The sequence below is a fragment of the Syngnathus scovelli genome, chromosome 21 (genome assembly GCF_024217435.2).
Source record: "Syngnathus scovelli strain Florida chromosome 21, RoL_Ssco_1.2, whole genome shotgun sequence".
In the NCBI taxonomy this organism is placed as follows: Eukaryota; Metazoa; Chordata; class Actinopteri; order Syngnathiformes; family Syngnathidae; genus Syngnathus; species Syngnathus scovelli.
Genome location: NC_090867.1, coordinates 5,815,185 through 5,830,626, shown reverse-complemented (window position 1 = coordinate 5,830,626; position 15,442 = coordinate 5,815,185). Strand labels below are relative to the sequence as shown.

The 15,442-nt window shown below is 43.6% G+C and overlaps 2 protein-coding genes and 1 non-coding gene across 6 annotated transcripts; 1 reads left to right on the top strand and 2 right to left on the bottom strand.

Annotated features, from left to right (window-relative positions):
- Positions 1-245: 245 nt before the first annotated feature.
- eef2k (eukaryotic elongation factor 2 kinase) lies at positions 246-9,224 on the bottom strand. 4 transcript variants are annotated; one of them, XM_049758839.2, is made up of 20 exons: positions 8,841-9,215; positions 7,942-8,200; positions 7,402-7,458; positions 6,625-6,725; positions 5,675-5,735; positions 5,563-5,600; positions 5,324-5,495; positions 5,103-5,252; positions 4,902-5,034; positions 4,712-4,839; positions 4,440-4,638; positions 4,257-4,324; positions 4,114-4,191; positions 3,930-3,986; positions 3,280-3,411; positions 3,003-3,191; positions 2,805-2,929; positions 2,485-2,663; positions 2,167-2,350; positions 246-524 (listed from the first exon to the last, which is right to left on the bottom strand). In XM_049758839.2, exons 2-19 carry the CDS (start codon positions 8,182-8,184, stop codon positions 2,241-2,243), a joined length of 2,220 nt encoding a protein of 739 aa, XP_049614796.1. In that variant the 5' UTR covers positions 8,185-8,200; positions 8,841-9,215; the 3' UTR covers positions 246-524; positions 2,167-2,240. The 4 variants fall into 4 exon arrangements, with proteins under 4 accessions (XP_049614796.1, XP_049614798.1, XP_049614799.1 ...); XM_049758841.2 differs by lacking the exon at positions 7,402-7,458 and having other exon boundaries at positions 8,841-9,223; XM_049758842.2 differs by lacking the exon at positions 3,930-3,986 and having other exon boundaries at positions 8,841-9,216.
- A 398-nt stretch (positions 9,225-9,622) lies between these two features.
- trnal-uag (transfer RNA leucine (anticodon UAG)) lies at positions 9,623-9,704 on the top strand. The gene has a single exon. It is a non-coding gene; the product is annotated as a tRNA-Leu (tRNA).
- A 465-nt stretch (positions 9,705-10,169) lies between these two features.
- tha1 (threonine aldolase 1) lies at positions 10,170-15,441 on the bottom strand. The gene is made up of 7 exons (XM_049759513.2): positions 12,042-15,441; positions 11,556-11,639; positions 11,374-11,462; positions 11,082-11,267; positions 10,851-10,988; positions 10,558-10,750; positions 10,170-10,486 (listed from the first exon to the last, which is right to left on the bottom strand). The coding sequence occupies exons 1-7, from the start codon at positions 12,340-12,342 to the stop codon at positions 10,191-10,193; spliced, it is 1,287 nt and encodes a 428-aa protein (XP_049615470.1). The 5' UTR covers positions 12,343-15,441; the 3' UTR covers positions 10,170-10,190.
- Between the last annotated feature and the right edge of the window lies 1 nt (position 15,442).

Genomic DNA, 15,442 nt, shown 5'->3' with positions numbered 1-15,442 from the left:
AAATTTGCTCGACTATTCTCGCTTTAAAAATGTATAATTTTCAACCCAAAATGAAATCCTTACTCATCTTTGAAATAATAAACTAATTATTATTAGTCATTAGAGGGTTTACTTGCTGCAAAATACATTTTTTGGTTTGTTCGACTTAACAAACGGCAAATTTCCCCAAAATTCTACAATAATAATGCATCCATCCATCCATCCAATTTCTGAACAACCTTTCCTCAATAGGGTGACGGAATTCATGAAATTCAATGCAAACTTTATTTTTTTGCAGTCACATAAGTAATTATTGTTTTCATACACACTCTTCTAATAGTAATGTGTTAGGTAAACAATTGCATTGGTTTTGGCTCCATGGACGACATTCACAGAAGACAAACTCAACATGGAAACAGCAACTTTCCCTCAAAAAAGAGAATCTTGCGCAGAAAACCCGATGAAGCTTAAATGCTGGAAGGCTTAAACATGCAAACTCGCAAAGCACTGTTAACTAAAAAACCTGTTATATAAAAAATTATGTACAGTGCCGTGAAAAAGTTTGTGAACCCTTAGGATTTTACAATATATTTGCATTTTTTTAAAGAAATAACGGAGACAAGTTCACAATAGTGTTACAGAATGGTGACACATTGCCATTATGGCTGAATACAAATTAATAGGACTATATTTTAACTATAAACACACAAGAATAACAAAATAATGAAAACGCAGTTGTGAATAAGTTTGTGAACCCTTGCCAACAGTCAGAGTTAATAGCTTGTTGCACCTCCTTTAGCAGCAATGACTTCTTGCAATCTTTTCTTGTAAGTACTGACGAGTCTCTCACATCGAGCTGGGGAGATTTTGGGCCACTCCTCCCTGCAGAACTGCTTCAGTTGTCCAAGGTTTGATGGTTTTCTTTGGTGCACTGCTTTTTTCAGGTCCGACCACAACATTTCTATCGGATTTAAGTCTGGACTTTGACTGGGCCACTCCAGAACATTGAATTTTTTCTTTTTGAGCCATTCCGATGTTGATTTACTTGCATGCTTTGGATCATTGTCCTGTTGCAGCATCCAGTTTCTTCCTAACTTGAGCTTCTTTACAGACGGTTTAACGTTTTCTTCCAGAATATTTTGGTAAACCTCGGAATTCATGATTCCTTCTATGATGGTAAGTTGCCCTGGTCCTGCTGCTGCAAAGCAGCCCCATACGAGTACTCGTCCTCCTCCATGTTTTACAGTAGGGATGAGGTGCTTTTGTTGATAAGCTGTGTTTGGTCGTCTCCAAACAAATCTGTTTTGATTTTGGCCAAAAAGTTCTATTTTAGATTCATCAGTCCATAAAATGTTGTTCCAAAATTCTTGAGGCTTTCCTATGTGCTCTTGAGCAAATTTTAACCGAGCTGCAATATTCTTTTTTGATAGTAATGGCTTCTTCCTTGCTACCCTTCCATGAAGGTTATTCTGAGCCAGTCTTTTTCTGATGGTGCTGTCATGAACTTCAATTCCTTTGCTTGAGAGAGATTTCTGAAGGTCTCTAGAGGTAAGTCTGGGGTTATCAGTGACTTCTCTCACCATCTCTCTTTCTGCTCTGCCTGTTATCTTCCTTGGACGACCAGATCTTCGAAGTGAAGTAGTTACTCCATGTTCTTGGTACTTGTAAATCACTTGTCTTACAGTTGAAACATGTAGCTGCAGATCTTTGGCTATGGTTTTGTAACCTTTTCCAGATTTGTGAGCTGCAATTATTGCTCCTCTGTGGTCTGGAGACAGCTCTTTAGATCTTCCCATTGCTAGATTTGTAATGTTTGTGTCCACGCAGGTATAGCTCTACTAAATGACAAGTACATTCAGGTGAGTATACAACAAGTGTGGCTTTAAGGTCTGTCAAGTCACATGAAATTACCCGAAGTCATCTAGTATTGAAAGACATGTCACACAGTCAGTTTTAACTTCTATAGGTGGAAAGGTTCACAAACTTATTCACACCTGTGTTTTGATTTTTTTGCTATTTTCTTATGCTTCCTGTTAAAACAGGGTTTTGCAGATTTGTGTCAATGCTAACTAGCCTTGTGTCAATATCCTGTAACACTTTTGTAAACTTGTCACCGTCATTTCTTTAAAAAAAGTGCAAATATATTGTAAAATCCTAAGGGTTCACAAACTTTTTCACGGCACTGTAAACGCAACTCGTTTTGGGTCAAGCGGGACACTTGAAGCGCTTTTCTTTTGTGGTAAAAGTGTGCACAAGTAGAGTTACTCCTCTACTAGCGCCCACGCCTCTTCGGCTTTCATGTAGTACTGGTTTGCCGAGCGCCCTTTCATGGCCTCCATGGCAGCTTCTGCGGCTTCAGTAAACAGGTCGCCTGCAGGGAAAGACAATGCGAGAGGTTAAGGGTGGGGTTCAATCTTATGATCTTCGTGCCAGACAAGTATGTTCAAGTAAATTGAGGAGCTTCATATAGTGCTTTGCCGCCGTCTTGCGGTATGTGGCTCTCACCTGCTTTCTGTGGGTCCGCCGTGAGGTTGTAGCCCCCCACCATAAACATCTCAGCCTCCCTGGCCAGCAGGAGGTAACGAGGCTCGTCCTGCATGCCGTCGAACTCGCCGCCCTCGTCGTGCTCATCCATGTTCAACGCGCTGTCGTACCAGCGGATTGCCTCCTGCCAGTCCTGATGTCTGTTGCAATAAAAAAAGTGATAGCATTGAGGCTCAGTCAATACTGGAGAACGATTGTGCACCAATGAGGAGTTTCCTCTAGGGGGCAGTGTTATAACATCTTCACACAAGGAGGCATAGACCTCAAAGAGCTCTACACACCTGTCTGCCGACAGATTAACACCCGTGTCAAAAGCTCGGGCCAAGATGATCATGGATGATCGGTCGCCTGCTTCGGCAGCCTGCAGGAGATACTTGAAGCCTTTCATTCGGTTTCCGGCGTTGTCCTGAAAGCGACGCAACAACTTTAACGGTCAAACTGAGGTCAGAGAGAAAAGAGACAGGACAAGGAAGTGGCACCTCCAGCTCCATATTGGGCAGGATGTGGTGGGGCAGCTGCAGGCAGCACTGGCCGATGGCCACGATGGCCTCCAGCTCGCCGCACTGGGCGGCTCGCTCCAGGTGAAACATGGCTGAATCCTCATCCCACTGTTCGTCCTTCTCGCAGAAGCGTCCCGCCTCGTGGTAGCGCACCATGGCCAGGTGAACCTGGACACCAGCAATGTTCAAATCACAACACCGTATGGATATTTTTTGGGGACCGTGTGGATTATTTTTCTCGGTTATGTCGTTTTACCTTTCCAAGGATAGACTGCCCAATACGCTTCTGCATTAGCGAGTTGATTCGCTCCATCTCGGTGGCAACGCAGGAGGATCTGTGCACGTGAGCGCGGGACGAGTGGAAGAAGCTCCACTTTTCTTCCGTCAGCTGTGTGGAAAATGCACACAGACATACACACAAACAATTTATAGGCGACTTCTTAATAGCGCCACCATCGATGAAGCACACTCAACTACCTGTACCCCTTGATCAACTTGAGGAGCACATGACAGGTATGAATGGGGAGTGCGCACACACACATGGCAACAAAGGCAAAGACACAACACACACACAATAACGCAGGAGGTTGATGGTTGGTTTGATTTTTCTGTACGTTACAATTGCAACCAAATTTTCCAATATGGATCAACACTACAAGGACAAAAGTTTTGGGACAGGCTTTTAGGAACAAAGCAAGCTGCTCATGAGACTTTTGTCCATATTGTATTCGGCATCAGAGACACAAAGCTCCACAGGGCCATGCCACGCATGCTTTTTGTTTGAATTTAAGTTCTCGGACGCTCTCGGTATCGCAACCAGCGCCCTCTAGTGCACAAACAAGGAAGGGGTGAAATGATGATCTGTTGATTAAATACAGCACACCGGCGGCGCGTATGTTGCTTTACCCGTCTGACACTGTCCTCGTCCGACTCAGAATAATGTCTTTGGTAGTGGTGGCGGGCCTACGGTGTTTTGAGATAAGACATGCATCATAAAAACGACTGCGTGTGGAGAAAAAGAGAGTAAAACACACAACTGCAGCAGGGTTACAATTTCTGAACATAAATATGTCTGTGTCGGATTGTTTACCCCATCTGGGCGGTCGTTGGGATCTCCCTCACTTCTCTTCTCGCTGGGGTATCCGCTGTCCCCGCCGCTGTCCGACTCCTACACACCCAAAATGTGAGTCTTCAGCACGCTGGACTCCACCATAAAAAGTTTCATCTGGTTACCCTGTGTTCCCCTGCGTTGTCGATTCGTTCCTGTTCGTACATCCCGGTGAAGGATAACCCTGTAAAAGCTGAACAGAGATTGAATGGTGAAGTTCGAACTGACTTGACTGGGAAACATGATCGATTAAATTAGTCTTTATTGGAAAAAGTAATGGCTAAATTAGCAATAGTTGGGATACACACCGGCCGGAGACCTTGCCATGTAGGCGGGCGCCACCAGCGGGGAGCAGGGCACCGAGTCCGTGTCGCTCATGCTCTCGTCCATGGATGATGTCTCGGACAGGCGGGACAGCAGCGGCGGCACCCGGCTGCCGGACATGGTGCGGACGCGAGGAGAACCGCACTGTTCCTCGCAGCCTCTCAGCACCGTCTTGGCTGATTTCTAACGTGAGAGAAGGGCAAGGTGAGGAGAACTGAGGCAGGTTGGAAGCTGCGAGCGAGGGGCGGGCGCCAACCAGAAGTTTGTTGGTGCAGTCCAGCTGCTGCCTCTCGACCGGGGACAGGTCGAAAGGCGTCAGGCCCATGCTTTTGCAGATCTTGTTGCAGAGATGAGAGTGGAAGAAGAGCGCCATGCCTCGCACGCCTGGCCACGCAAAAGATTCTTTGAATTCAACCCATATGATGATAAAAAGTAAAGAGACGTACCCAGATTCCCGTCGCCAAAGTCGGTTCCCTTTTCTGTGTGAATCTGAGGGTCGGTGTAGAGATCACCAACGCCCTGGATGTCCACTACGATCAGTTGGTGGCCAGAACGCTCAAAGCTGAAGTGACTAAAAGCCTGACAACAGATCGGATTGAAAGATTCACAAATGGCAGAAATGATTTGCAGTTTTGCCATCAACTCACCTGCGGCGTCAGCCTGATGTTGTCGTCCCTCACAAAGCCTGAGTTGGAGTTATACTTGATGTACTTGCCCTCAATGTAATGCTCCAGGTGGAAGAGCGGCTTTCCGGGCCTCTCGATCATCTCCACCACGCACATCTGCATGATGTCCACCTGGCCAACATTTCCAGATGTTACGACCTCCTCTGTCTCAAAGCGTGATCTTGTCACGTGGTCTCATCTACCTGTTTGGGAGGCCTGTGGCGATTGAACTCCTCACCCCAAAGTTTAGCCTCCATCTGGAGCCGGACGTCTTCAAAGTAGACGTTCCGGTCCACCGTCTCCATGTAACGCTTGGCCACGTAGTTGCAGGCAGTCTTCCAGTTGTGGCTATGCGAGAAGCTGGACAGCTTCTTCCTGAGAGCCGAGACCAGTTTTACGGCTTTAAAAACATAAACATGGGTACTCAACTCGTCACACTTACGTTCTGAAGCACTCCCTCATGGCTCCTCTGCCAAATGGCTGTGTTGGAGATAAAAATAATCAAGTCCTAAGTAGAATGAAACTGCATCTTTCTTTATTGATATAATTGATACCTGTGCAGCCATCTTGATGTGGACTCGGTCTTGAGCCCACTCACCTGTGATGGCGTTATACCTGCAATGCATTTTGATTGTTAAAGCATATGCAATAAATAGCTGAGAAAATGGATGCATCTAATATTTTTAATGCACAAAAGGGTTGTAAGTAAAAAAAAAAAAAAGGCAGTCAATATGTATTAAAAAAAAAACACTGAAAATGGCTGACTATAACAAAAATATGTGATGTATATTTTTAAAGCATCTAACTATAATGGAAAAATGTTGTATTTAAACAAGTGGCATTATCTCCAAAGTTAATCTTTGCCATCTTCCGTGAATGCGTAGCAAGCAGGTTAGCGTGCCTGTTTATTTTGGCACTGTTGTGAGCTTGAGGGAATGAGTAAACGCTGTTCAAAATGGAGGAACTCAACTCCACAAACATTTCAAGTCTTGTTTTTGCCTTGCAGAGAACACAATGTGCTCTTTGGCTCCGCGATACTAAAGTGGCTATAAAAAAAAGAGGAGCAGCAGGAAGAGGAGGAGAGCACATGAATAGCTGCCAGTCCTTCAATTTCTCCCTCTTTGTGGGGCTTATATAAGACATTCTACGTGAAATAAATCCCTCCTGTATTGTTCGTCTGCCAAATGCGTTTTATGGCGCTACGTGTCTGAACCAGATGCGAGCGAGCGTTGAAGCTTTCCGGGCTTCATCTCTTTTCTCATACTGGTTGTAAGACTGTAAAAAGAAATTAGGTCAAAGGAGCATTTCTATTTTTTGCGGTGACATTGTAAATTTGCTCAGTTCATTTCCTGTTCTCAAGGGAAAGTGTCCCAAAAAAGCACACAAAAGCCATTTCTCCTTTTGCTTGCAAGAATGTAAGCAATAAAGGAGATAAGTACATATAGACAAGATGATGTCATATCCTTTGACTGGTAGCACAAACTTTTCAAAATGTTCTTCCCACCTGTAACGCAAACAGGGTTCGGTTTCTTTGTCCTCCAGGTGGAATTCGGCCCAGGGGTCCGGCATGGCTTTGGCCTTCATAATAGCGTTTTTCCACGTCTCCTGTCGTAACAAGCACATAACTATTATTATTAACAATTAAAACGAACTTGTATGTTTGTTTTTCAGTCTTTTTTGAAAACTGTGTTCAAAGTGGATAGAAATAGATTTTTAGAAATACTGCTACCATAGTTTGCTTTCTAACTTATTCCTGTAATTAAAAAAAAACAAAAGTGTTGCACTCTTTTAATCATTACATGTTGATGAGTTGCACATTATAACGGCAAATTGACTTTTTTTTTTATCAGTCAGTTTGATGACACACCAACATAAACAAGCGCGAGTACAACTTGTTTGTATTGGTCTAGGAAGCATGTTGGATGACACGTTGTTTGAGTTCTCGCAGTCATCTGCACCCGTGTCTTAAAATAACTTCCCTAACGGGCGGGGTTGGTCGTTCATCATGTCAAGTAAGTTCATGCATTACCGCCCGGGGGTAAGGCGCACGTCTCCCTCGTACGTCGCCACGTTCACTAACTACTAAACTAACCCTATACGAGTGTATTTAATGAAGTGTCAGTTCCTAAAAATAAATGACGCAGATGAGAACAGAAAACAGAAAAATGTGAAAGGTTACAGATACAGGGAAGTGGACATCCCAAAATAGTGAAGGACAGTCGTAAAGATGATCAGTAGTGAAAGGACGATACAGAATAGTAATTTAAGTTGTATAACATACCCGTGCACTCTCAGACAAAACGTGGTACGAACCTTCCGCCAAATGCTCTGTTTGATTCTATGTGAGGGAAAAGGTGGAGAAAACGCACCACTTTTCATCAGCAGAGCACAAAATGCAACAAGACAAACTTCAGCAAAGCTACACACACAAAAAAACACACACATTTTGTTCCTAGTGACAAAAAAGTCCTATTGAAAACAATTAAATATGGCATTTTTAATGCCAGCTTTATCTTAACATAAAATAAAACTAAATTATAAAAACTAAATTATGTTTATAATTTCTATTTTGTTTCGTGAATTTTCCATTTTCGTGTCCACTAGATGGCCCTGCTTTTTTCACATGCAAAGCATGCAGCAATTAAATATGGCATTTTTAATGCCAGCTTTATCTTGACATAAAATAAAGCTAAATTATAAAAACTAAAAGTGGCTACAAATACAAAATATTTTACAGCACTTTTGTGTATTTTTTTTTCACTAGGGACAAACAAGAACCACTTAGGATTCAAGATGTATAACGGGGGCGACGCATTCTCACCCTGTACAAGAATTCTGTTTTGGGCAGCGAGTTTGAAAGCTGGTGGTTGTTGACCATGTTCTGCATGTAGTGGCAGATGTCTCGGACAGGGTCGTCCAGGATGGAGCAGATGAAACCGTCGTCCTCCTCACCGTCATCGTCGTCGGTGAGCGAGGACACCCGATGTTTGGGCGCGATCCTTTTGTCCGAGGACCTGCTGCTACTGCCCTCCTCCTCCATGCTGAACATCAGTTCGTCCTCCATTGTGTCCACCGATGCGCTAAATAAAATTTTTTAAAAAGACTACATTATTGCAAGTGGTGGAACAGCAACAATTAACTTTTACTGTGCAACTTTCCCCCCATTCAAAGCATGCAATAAATTAATAAATGGTAAGGCCCTGTCAGAAATTTTTGGGGCTCCAGTGAAGCCCCTCCAGCATTTTATTTGACATCCCATCTATCTCAGCCCCCCTATGTATCAGTCAAGACCAAATTTGGCCGCAGGAAGCAAAAAAAAAAAAAAAAAAGGAACCTAAGGACGGTTTAATAAAAGAGCATTCAGAACACAAGATAAAATGTAAAAATAATATAAATAAAAGGGCATTCAGAACACAAGATAAAATGTAAACATATAAAAAGAATATAAAATATAAAGAAAAGGCAGTTGTATATGCAAGATATGTACAAACATGGAGTGATATGGGAAACGTCCGTGCTTAGCACTAATCCACCCTGTTGTACCATTCTGCAAGCTGATTCTGCATGTTTTGAATAGTGTGCTGAAGCTGGGACAAAAGTGGACCATGCTTGTCATGGATCCACTATATTCAATTGCAGCATACTGCAAAAAAAATCTCCACACTCAAAACGGGCATCAAGATTCATCCAATATGATATGCATGCGTTAAATGAACCCACCAAACCTGTATCTTGACACTGTGTGTGAACAAGCGCTCCTCTTGAGTCGAAACAAAAAAAGCCCCACCACTCTCGGTGACAAGCTGTCACGCAGTTTGACGACTTCTCCCCGATGAATTCCTCCCGGCCTCTCCTGCGAGCCCTTTGGGTCCCGAGGCAAGCGGTTCGATTGGAGGGCTTCTCGCGACGGTTCCACCAGCCGCCACACCGATGTGGACTGTCGGCACGTAACAATTCAGTGACAGCCCCGCCCCACACGGTCTGCAGCCTTTTCAGGCTGTCGGAAAGAGCAAAACAAACGCCCCACGAGAGAGGCAGTAATAAATAAATATATAAATAAATAGATGCAATGGAAGGTATTAAATAAATTAAACACATTTGACATATTTTATACAAATGTGACACTTTTAAACACCTACTATCACGGAGAGATGTATAATTCGGAACACGGAAGCGCTTTGAGTTGTCTAGCGGAAATGGTCACACGTTGAACACTTGAAAGCCAAAACCCCGTCACTTAGCAGTTTTGGTATTTTTATAGTTAATAGTTTTTTCAAAGCCTTTGTCTAAGAAAATCCCTTCAAACGTCATGCCCTGCCTCTACAGTGTTAATTCAACAGACACCATTTGCCTCGGCTTCTGTCGCCTTCCTTGTTGCTGCTTTATTACATTTCGGATTCGCTAATTCGACAAATAAAAACATGGCTACATTGTGAAACAAAAGCTGTCGATTTTTTGGGTCACACATGTAATGACAAATATTTGCTCACTTTACCGTCCACGGTAGCGTGGCCGAGTGGTCTAAGGCGCTGGATTTAGGCTCCAGTCATTTCGATGGCGTGGGTTCGAATCCCACCGCTGCCAGTACATTTTTCTACACTTGTCAAAAAAAATAAACAAATAAAAGTACACATCTAAACTTATTCGGTTGTTGATTAATAATATTATTATCGACATGTTTGGCACGTAGCTGGCTATAGTCAAACTATGTCATTAAAAGTAATGCAAAAATTGGATTTAAAATTCATGGACATATATTAGGTTATAATAAGAATTTTTTTTGTGGTGAATGGCTTCATTTGAATTTAAAAAAGAACAGATTATCCAGGTTGGCTGTAGATTGGGTGAAAATATATTCAAATGTGTATGTAAATATATAATAAATACATGTAATTTATAACTTAATTTTACTACTATTAAATAAATAATTAAATTCATTTCATTTATCTCATTTAACAATTTGTTGATTTATTCATTGATGTGTAAATGATAAAATAAAGGTTCCTCTGTTTATGCTTGTCTTTCAAGAGATTCTCAAGATAAGAGACAAACATTTTACAAGCCCCTTTATTATTTATTCTTCAAGCACTGCCGGGCAACAAATTGCAATTTCCTGATGGCCAGCTGCGTATCTTGGGCCGATATGCCCAGATGCCACACGGCTCTCACAGAATTCCGAAAATAAGGGTACATGAGGACTTGTACTCCCTGGCCCAGCGCGTCTTCCTCTCCATCTCCGACTTTGGCCATGCGGTCGCAGAACTCCGCGGGACTCAAGGCGGGTTCTCGGATTCCGAATCGCAGAATGTTTGTCTCCACTGCCGCGATGTCCACGGCAAACAGGGGCGGCTCGCATGTTTGCAAGGCTATTAGGGGGGAAAACATTTTGTTGTAATGGCGACAGATAGCAGGACTGTGTGTGGGTTCTCAAAGACACCTCGAGCGAAGCTTCTTGCGTTATCATGATCTTCCTGTAGCCTTTCGACCATGTCCAGCAAAGACAGTTTCCCCGCCGCTGCCAGAATGCCGGCCTGACGCATCCCACCCCCCAGAGCTTTACGGCACCTCACCGCCTGGGAGATAAAATCTCTGGGCCCAGCCAGCATGGTTCCTACCGGGGCACCCAGTCCCTATTAAATTCACACACACACAACTACCGTAATTTAGGATTAGCTAGGATTAGCTTTCTAGGATTAGCTAGCCTTCTGATGACTAACAAGCAAATGTCACCTTGGAGAGACACACACTGACAGTGTGTGTGTGCTGCAATATGTCCGTCACCGGGACCCCCAGTGCCACTACAGCGTTCATCAGGCGTGCTCCATCCATGTGCACTGACAGGCCGTGTTTGTCGGCGAGAGCTCGCACCTTCGGAGAGAGAACACACATGAGCTATTAACCAAAACAGCAGCTGCAGTTGCATAAATAAATGCCCCACGGATATTATATGGACTCGCACACCTCTTGCAGGAAGCTAAGCGGCATGACACGTCCTCCTTGTACGTTATGCGTGTTCTCCACGCAGATAAGTCTCGACCGGGGGTAGTGGGGGTCCGGGTAGTCGTGGCGGATCTTAGACTCTAGCTGGTCCAGGTCGAAGGTGCCGTCGGCGAGAGTGTTGGCTGTCGTGGCGTGGACGCCGGCGAGCTGTGTCGACATCAATATAAAAATTTGAAAAAATATTATATATATTGCGTACGCAGGTATAGTATATATTACATATATAAACACAATTGATTTAAATTCAGTTTACCTGAGCGCTGCCTCCCTGCTCGTAGATGTGCAAATGGGATCGGTCGCCCACGATTATCTCATCGCCGCGCTCCCTGCAGTGCACCATCACTATTGTGACCGAAGCATGATGGTCATTTAAACCTCTACCCCAACCCCCCAACCAAAAAATTTAATAATTGAGAATAAAGTGTTTCAAATCACCTGCAATGAGGTTACTCATTGTTCCCGAGGGGACAAAGAGCGCTGCCTCCATTCCAAACATTTTAGCTGCAATTTTCTGCAACTCTGCAATAAAGAGGCAAAAATCCTTTTCATGCCTGGTAATAACTAAGTATGTAATGTATTTGGAATGAAAATGTGCCATAATAGTAACAAAAGATTACGGATTATGTGAAAATAAAATGAAAATAAATAGATAAAATACGGAAATAATATAGTTAAATGAAATTATGCTCATGTTTTGCTATTTATTTACGAAATTAAAAATCCTAATTCCAATTAAAAAGATAATAATATACATTCAGGGTTTCTTTTTTCTATTATTTTATTAAATTAAAAATCAAATTAAATAAAAACGAAACATCAAGGTTCGTTTTCTGTTGAGTGATAGTTTAATACACAAGACAAAAGAATGAGTGTTCGGTACTAGCTGGTTACCGGGCTAACTAACTCGTAATTCAAAGCTACCGTTCACTGTGGGGTCTTCGCCCATCACATCGTCTCCGACTTCGGCTTCAGCCATGGCCCGGCGCATCGCTGGTCCTGGTTTGGTCACCGTGTCGCTGCGGAGGTCCACAACCCGCACATGAGTCGCCCTGCAGGACTCGGATGGTCCAGAGCTCCCGCTGTTGTAGTAACTTCGTTTTCCGGCATATGGTAGAGCGACGACGCGACCCCAAAAATGAAACTTACAACAAAATGTTTTGAGGGACATTGCTGCAGCGTAAACAGTTTGAAAAATTGGAAGTGAACTTTGGCTCGATTGCATCGATAATCATTTACTTGACCTCATGCAGGACGGTTAACGGATCTCCGAATAGCTGGTCAAAATTGCACGTGTCAATATTGTCCACTGGGTGGCGCCACATACTCATTATAATATACAAACATAACGTACTTGTATGATACAAAATATATTATCCTTTTTAAAATAAAATATTTGTATACTCAATATTCTAGCGTAATGTTAACATAATAATCATAATACTATAACTATAATACTATAACACTAAAAATGCAAAACAACCAATATTATGTATTATACAGTATAATGTACAGTATCGTATTACAGTAATCCAAGACAATGTTTTTCTGGGTAAAAACTATGATAGATGCATGCAAATAGTGTTATAAATTAAAACCTGGTGACGATATCAGTGGTGGTGTGGCTCACGAGCGACCTCTATGGACCATCTGCTATTGACACACACGCACTGACGCTGCAGTACAGCTGCACATGTCAAAACGTCAACTAGCGTGGGACTCGTGAATCCACTGGATCAAATTCCAGTCGCACACACGCACGCACGCACGCACGCACGCACTTCCCACTCTTGTGCGATTGCAATCACTTGATAAGAGCGTGTGCGCGCGCACGTAGTGCCAGTAAGCGGGCGTCTGCTTGTAATGTAATGGGGCCATCCAGCTGCGTGACGCTCACACACTCGAGTCTTTGTGGCCAACGACTTCCATGGCTCACAGAGAAAAATATTGAATAAGGCAGAAATGAAGCAGGAGAAATATTGACCCCTTTCTGGGAAGAAGCAATGACGAGACGGCAACGCCTTTCCAATAACCATAAAGCCTGTTGGGGGCCTGAAATAGACCGACCCACCCCAGCCCATCCCTTCATTGGTTCTTTTACTATCAATTGCCGCACAAAAGCAGGTGTTTATGGGAAGTCTTCACACACACACGCATATCGAGGCAAAGATGCTCTTTGCTTAAAAGGTGTTGACATCAATGCTTGAGACTTGCTCACATCTGGTTCACATTAAGCCCCATTTCACCCATCCCTTCCTCACAGAGACTTTTCAGGGTACTTCCCAACGCAGCATAATTCAGGGTGTCACCCGTCCAGTAAAATGAAGACTGTAAAATTGGGACACACCTTCGTTACGTCACTTAAAAATGGGATTTTTTTTTTTTTACACTCCTCCCACAATCTGAATCATATAATCGCTGCATTATAGTTCATCCCAATCCAATGGTGATGAATGAGTTGTTCATTTGCGGCGGGGCAAAGGGATGAAAGATGTTTCCATAGAAGCCTTGAAGCGCTTTCCTCGCAACTACTTATCCACTTCAAGAGGAACAAGCGTCTCATGGCAATTTTGTGAATCATCTTCATGCGAGCAGAGGCGCCGTTTCCAGGAAGCACGTCAGTACCGAGGTTAAGATGACCTTGCGGGTTCCGCCACCTGGAGCAACCTGTCATTCACCAGACCTTCTTTACCCTTTCTGTCACCTCCTTTTCACTCATCAGTCTCCCCCACCATCGTCACCCTCCCTTGCTTTCTCGCTGGGAAGTCACGTGACTTCTCTGAAGCCGAACCCTATAAACCAGTAGTACTTGGGGGGCTTAGTCTCTGTACCACACAGTGATTGGCTCTTTATATGCAGCACACACACACATGCACAGAGGACCCCCTGTTTTCTACTGACGGGAACACGAAGCGTGACCCCCTCACGTTAAGATAGAAGAAAGGGAGGAGATAAATAAAATTCTGACTGGGAAGCAGTTTGTTTTCAGTGGAGTTTCCCGGCCTTCCCAGCATCCTGGACCGTTTTTCATCCTACCGTCGCGGGCAAAGTTCACACACACGAAAATATCGGGAGGAAAAGCTACAAATAAATCGGTAATGCGGTTTAAGCGAGGGCGGTCGCGGAGTGACCACAGCGAGGTCAACACTTGGCGGCGGAACAATAACGTGCACGTTCAACGATACAGCTTGTGCATGCTCACCATATGGTTTTTATTGATCCGCATCCTTATTATACCCCCCACCCGCCTCCTTCACTTTGTGCGCGCAGAGATGGCGCTGAAGGAATGATGGAATGCTTGGAGGGTAAATCTCCGCTTTCCTGGAAGCCGCTCGGGCTTTATCAGAAGCGGCTGTGACAATACTGGCGCTGATGGGCCGGCCCCGAACGGCTTTCCTATAAGCGCTGATCGGCCAACAAAAAAAGGCCTTCCTGGAAGAAACAATCAGCAAAGCCTCTTCCTGGAAGAGTGCCGCCGGAGCGCTCGTCGCAGGGGCGCGCTCAGAGTAGCCGCTTTTTGCGTATTTTTATACGACAGCTTGGGAGTTGACGGAGCGATTTTTTTTTTCATTTTTGAAACACATTTTCAAAAAATCTATTATTTGATTAAAATAATGTAAACATTGATAATCTATTCTGAAAACGTGAGCGAGCCGTTGCGCACCTCCACCAACTGTGACCTGACAGTGGAGCGAAGTAAAATAAAATCTAGGGACGCCAAACGATTCAATTTCGTGCTGGAAAGACTGTGACTTGGCGAAAATGATGCAGGGAAGAATTATGGTATGTGGAGAACTTGAGTCACAGCTGAGCCCCTTTGTACATTAGACTACTTGCACTCTTTGCCTTGGAAGTGTTGAGGAGGAAAAGGACGGACGGAAACTTTTCAGACTTTTATAGACATTTAAGGGCATAAAAATATCCAAAAGTGAGTGTTTTTTTATTTTTATTTTGTCATGCTTTTATTTTAAAAAATGCATTTTTAAATTTGCATTTTACATTACAGCAGTACTTCAAACTTTTTAATTAAAATTTTATTTTTTACCGATTCAATTTAGTTTTTTTTAATATCTTGCGTTGGTGTGACATTATTTTACCGCTTAACCTTGCGCGACATTTGCATGTGAACGAATAGTTGTTTGCAGTCAAGTGTGTCCTTGTGTGTGTGTGTGAAGTGTGTGTGTCTGCGTGTGTGCGCGCGCCTGAGTGCCAGGAATGCGCTTCATAATGACTTTTACATCATTTCTCCGCAGCTGAGGGCTTTTTTTGCGTCATTGAAAAAAAGTATTCTTTCTCCACGTCAAGCCCCCCCCCCCCCCCCCCCC

Bases quoted from the DNA above. Each gene is read 5' to 3' on its own strand.
- eef2k (XM_049758839.2), bottom strand. From the start codon at position 8,184: ATGGAGGACGAACTGATGTTCAGCATGGAGGAGGAGGGCAGTAGCAGC. The intron at 5,601-5,674 runs GTATCAATTATA...TCTCCAACACAG, and splicing joins ACATCAAGATGGCTGCACAG to CCATTTGGCAGAGGAGCCAT. The intron at 5,253-5,323 runs GTAGATGAGACC...AATGTTGGCCAG, and splicing joins GCCACAGGCCTCCCAAACAG to GTGGACATCATGCAGATGTG.
- tha1 (XM_049759513.2), bottom strand. From the start codon at position 12,342: ATGCAATCGAGCCAAAGTTCACTTCCAATTTTTCAAACTGTTTACGCT. The intron at 11,268-11,373 runs GTAAACTGAATT...ATGTCGACACAG, and splicing joins AGCAGGGAGGCAGCGCTCAG to CTCGCCGGCGTCCACGCCAC. The intron at 10,751-10,850 runs GTGACATTTGCT...TGAATTTAATAG, and splicing joins TCAGTGTGTGTCTCTCCAAG to GGACTGGGTGCCCCGGTAGG.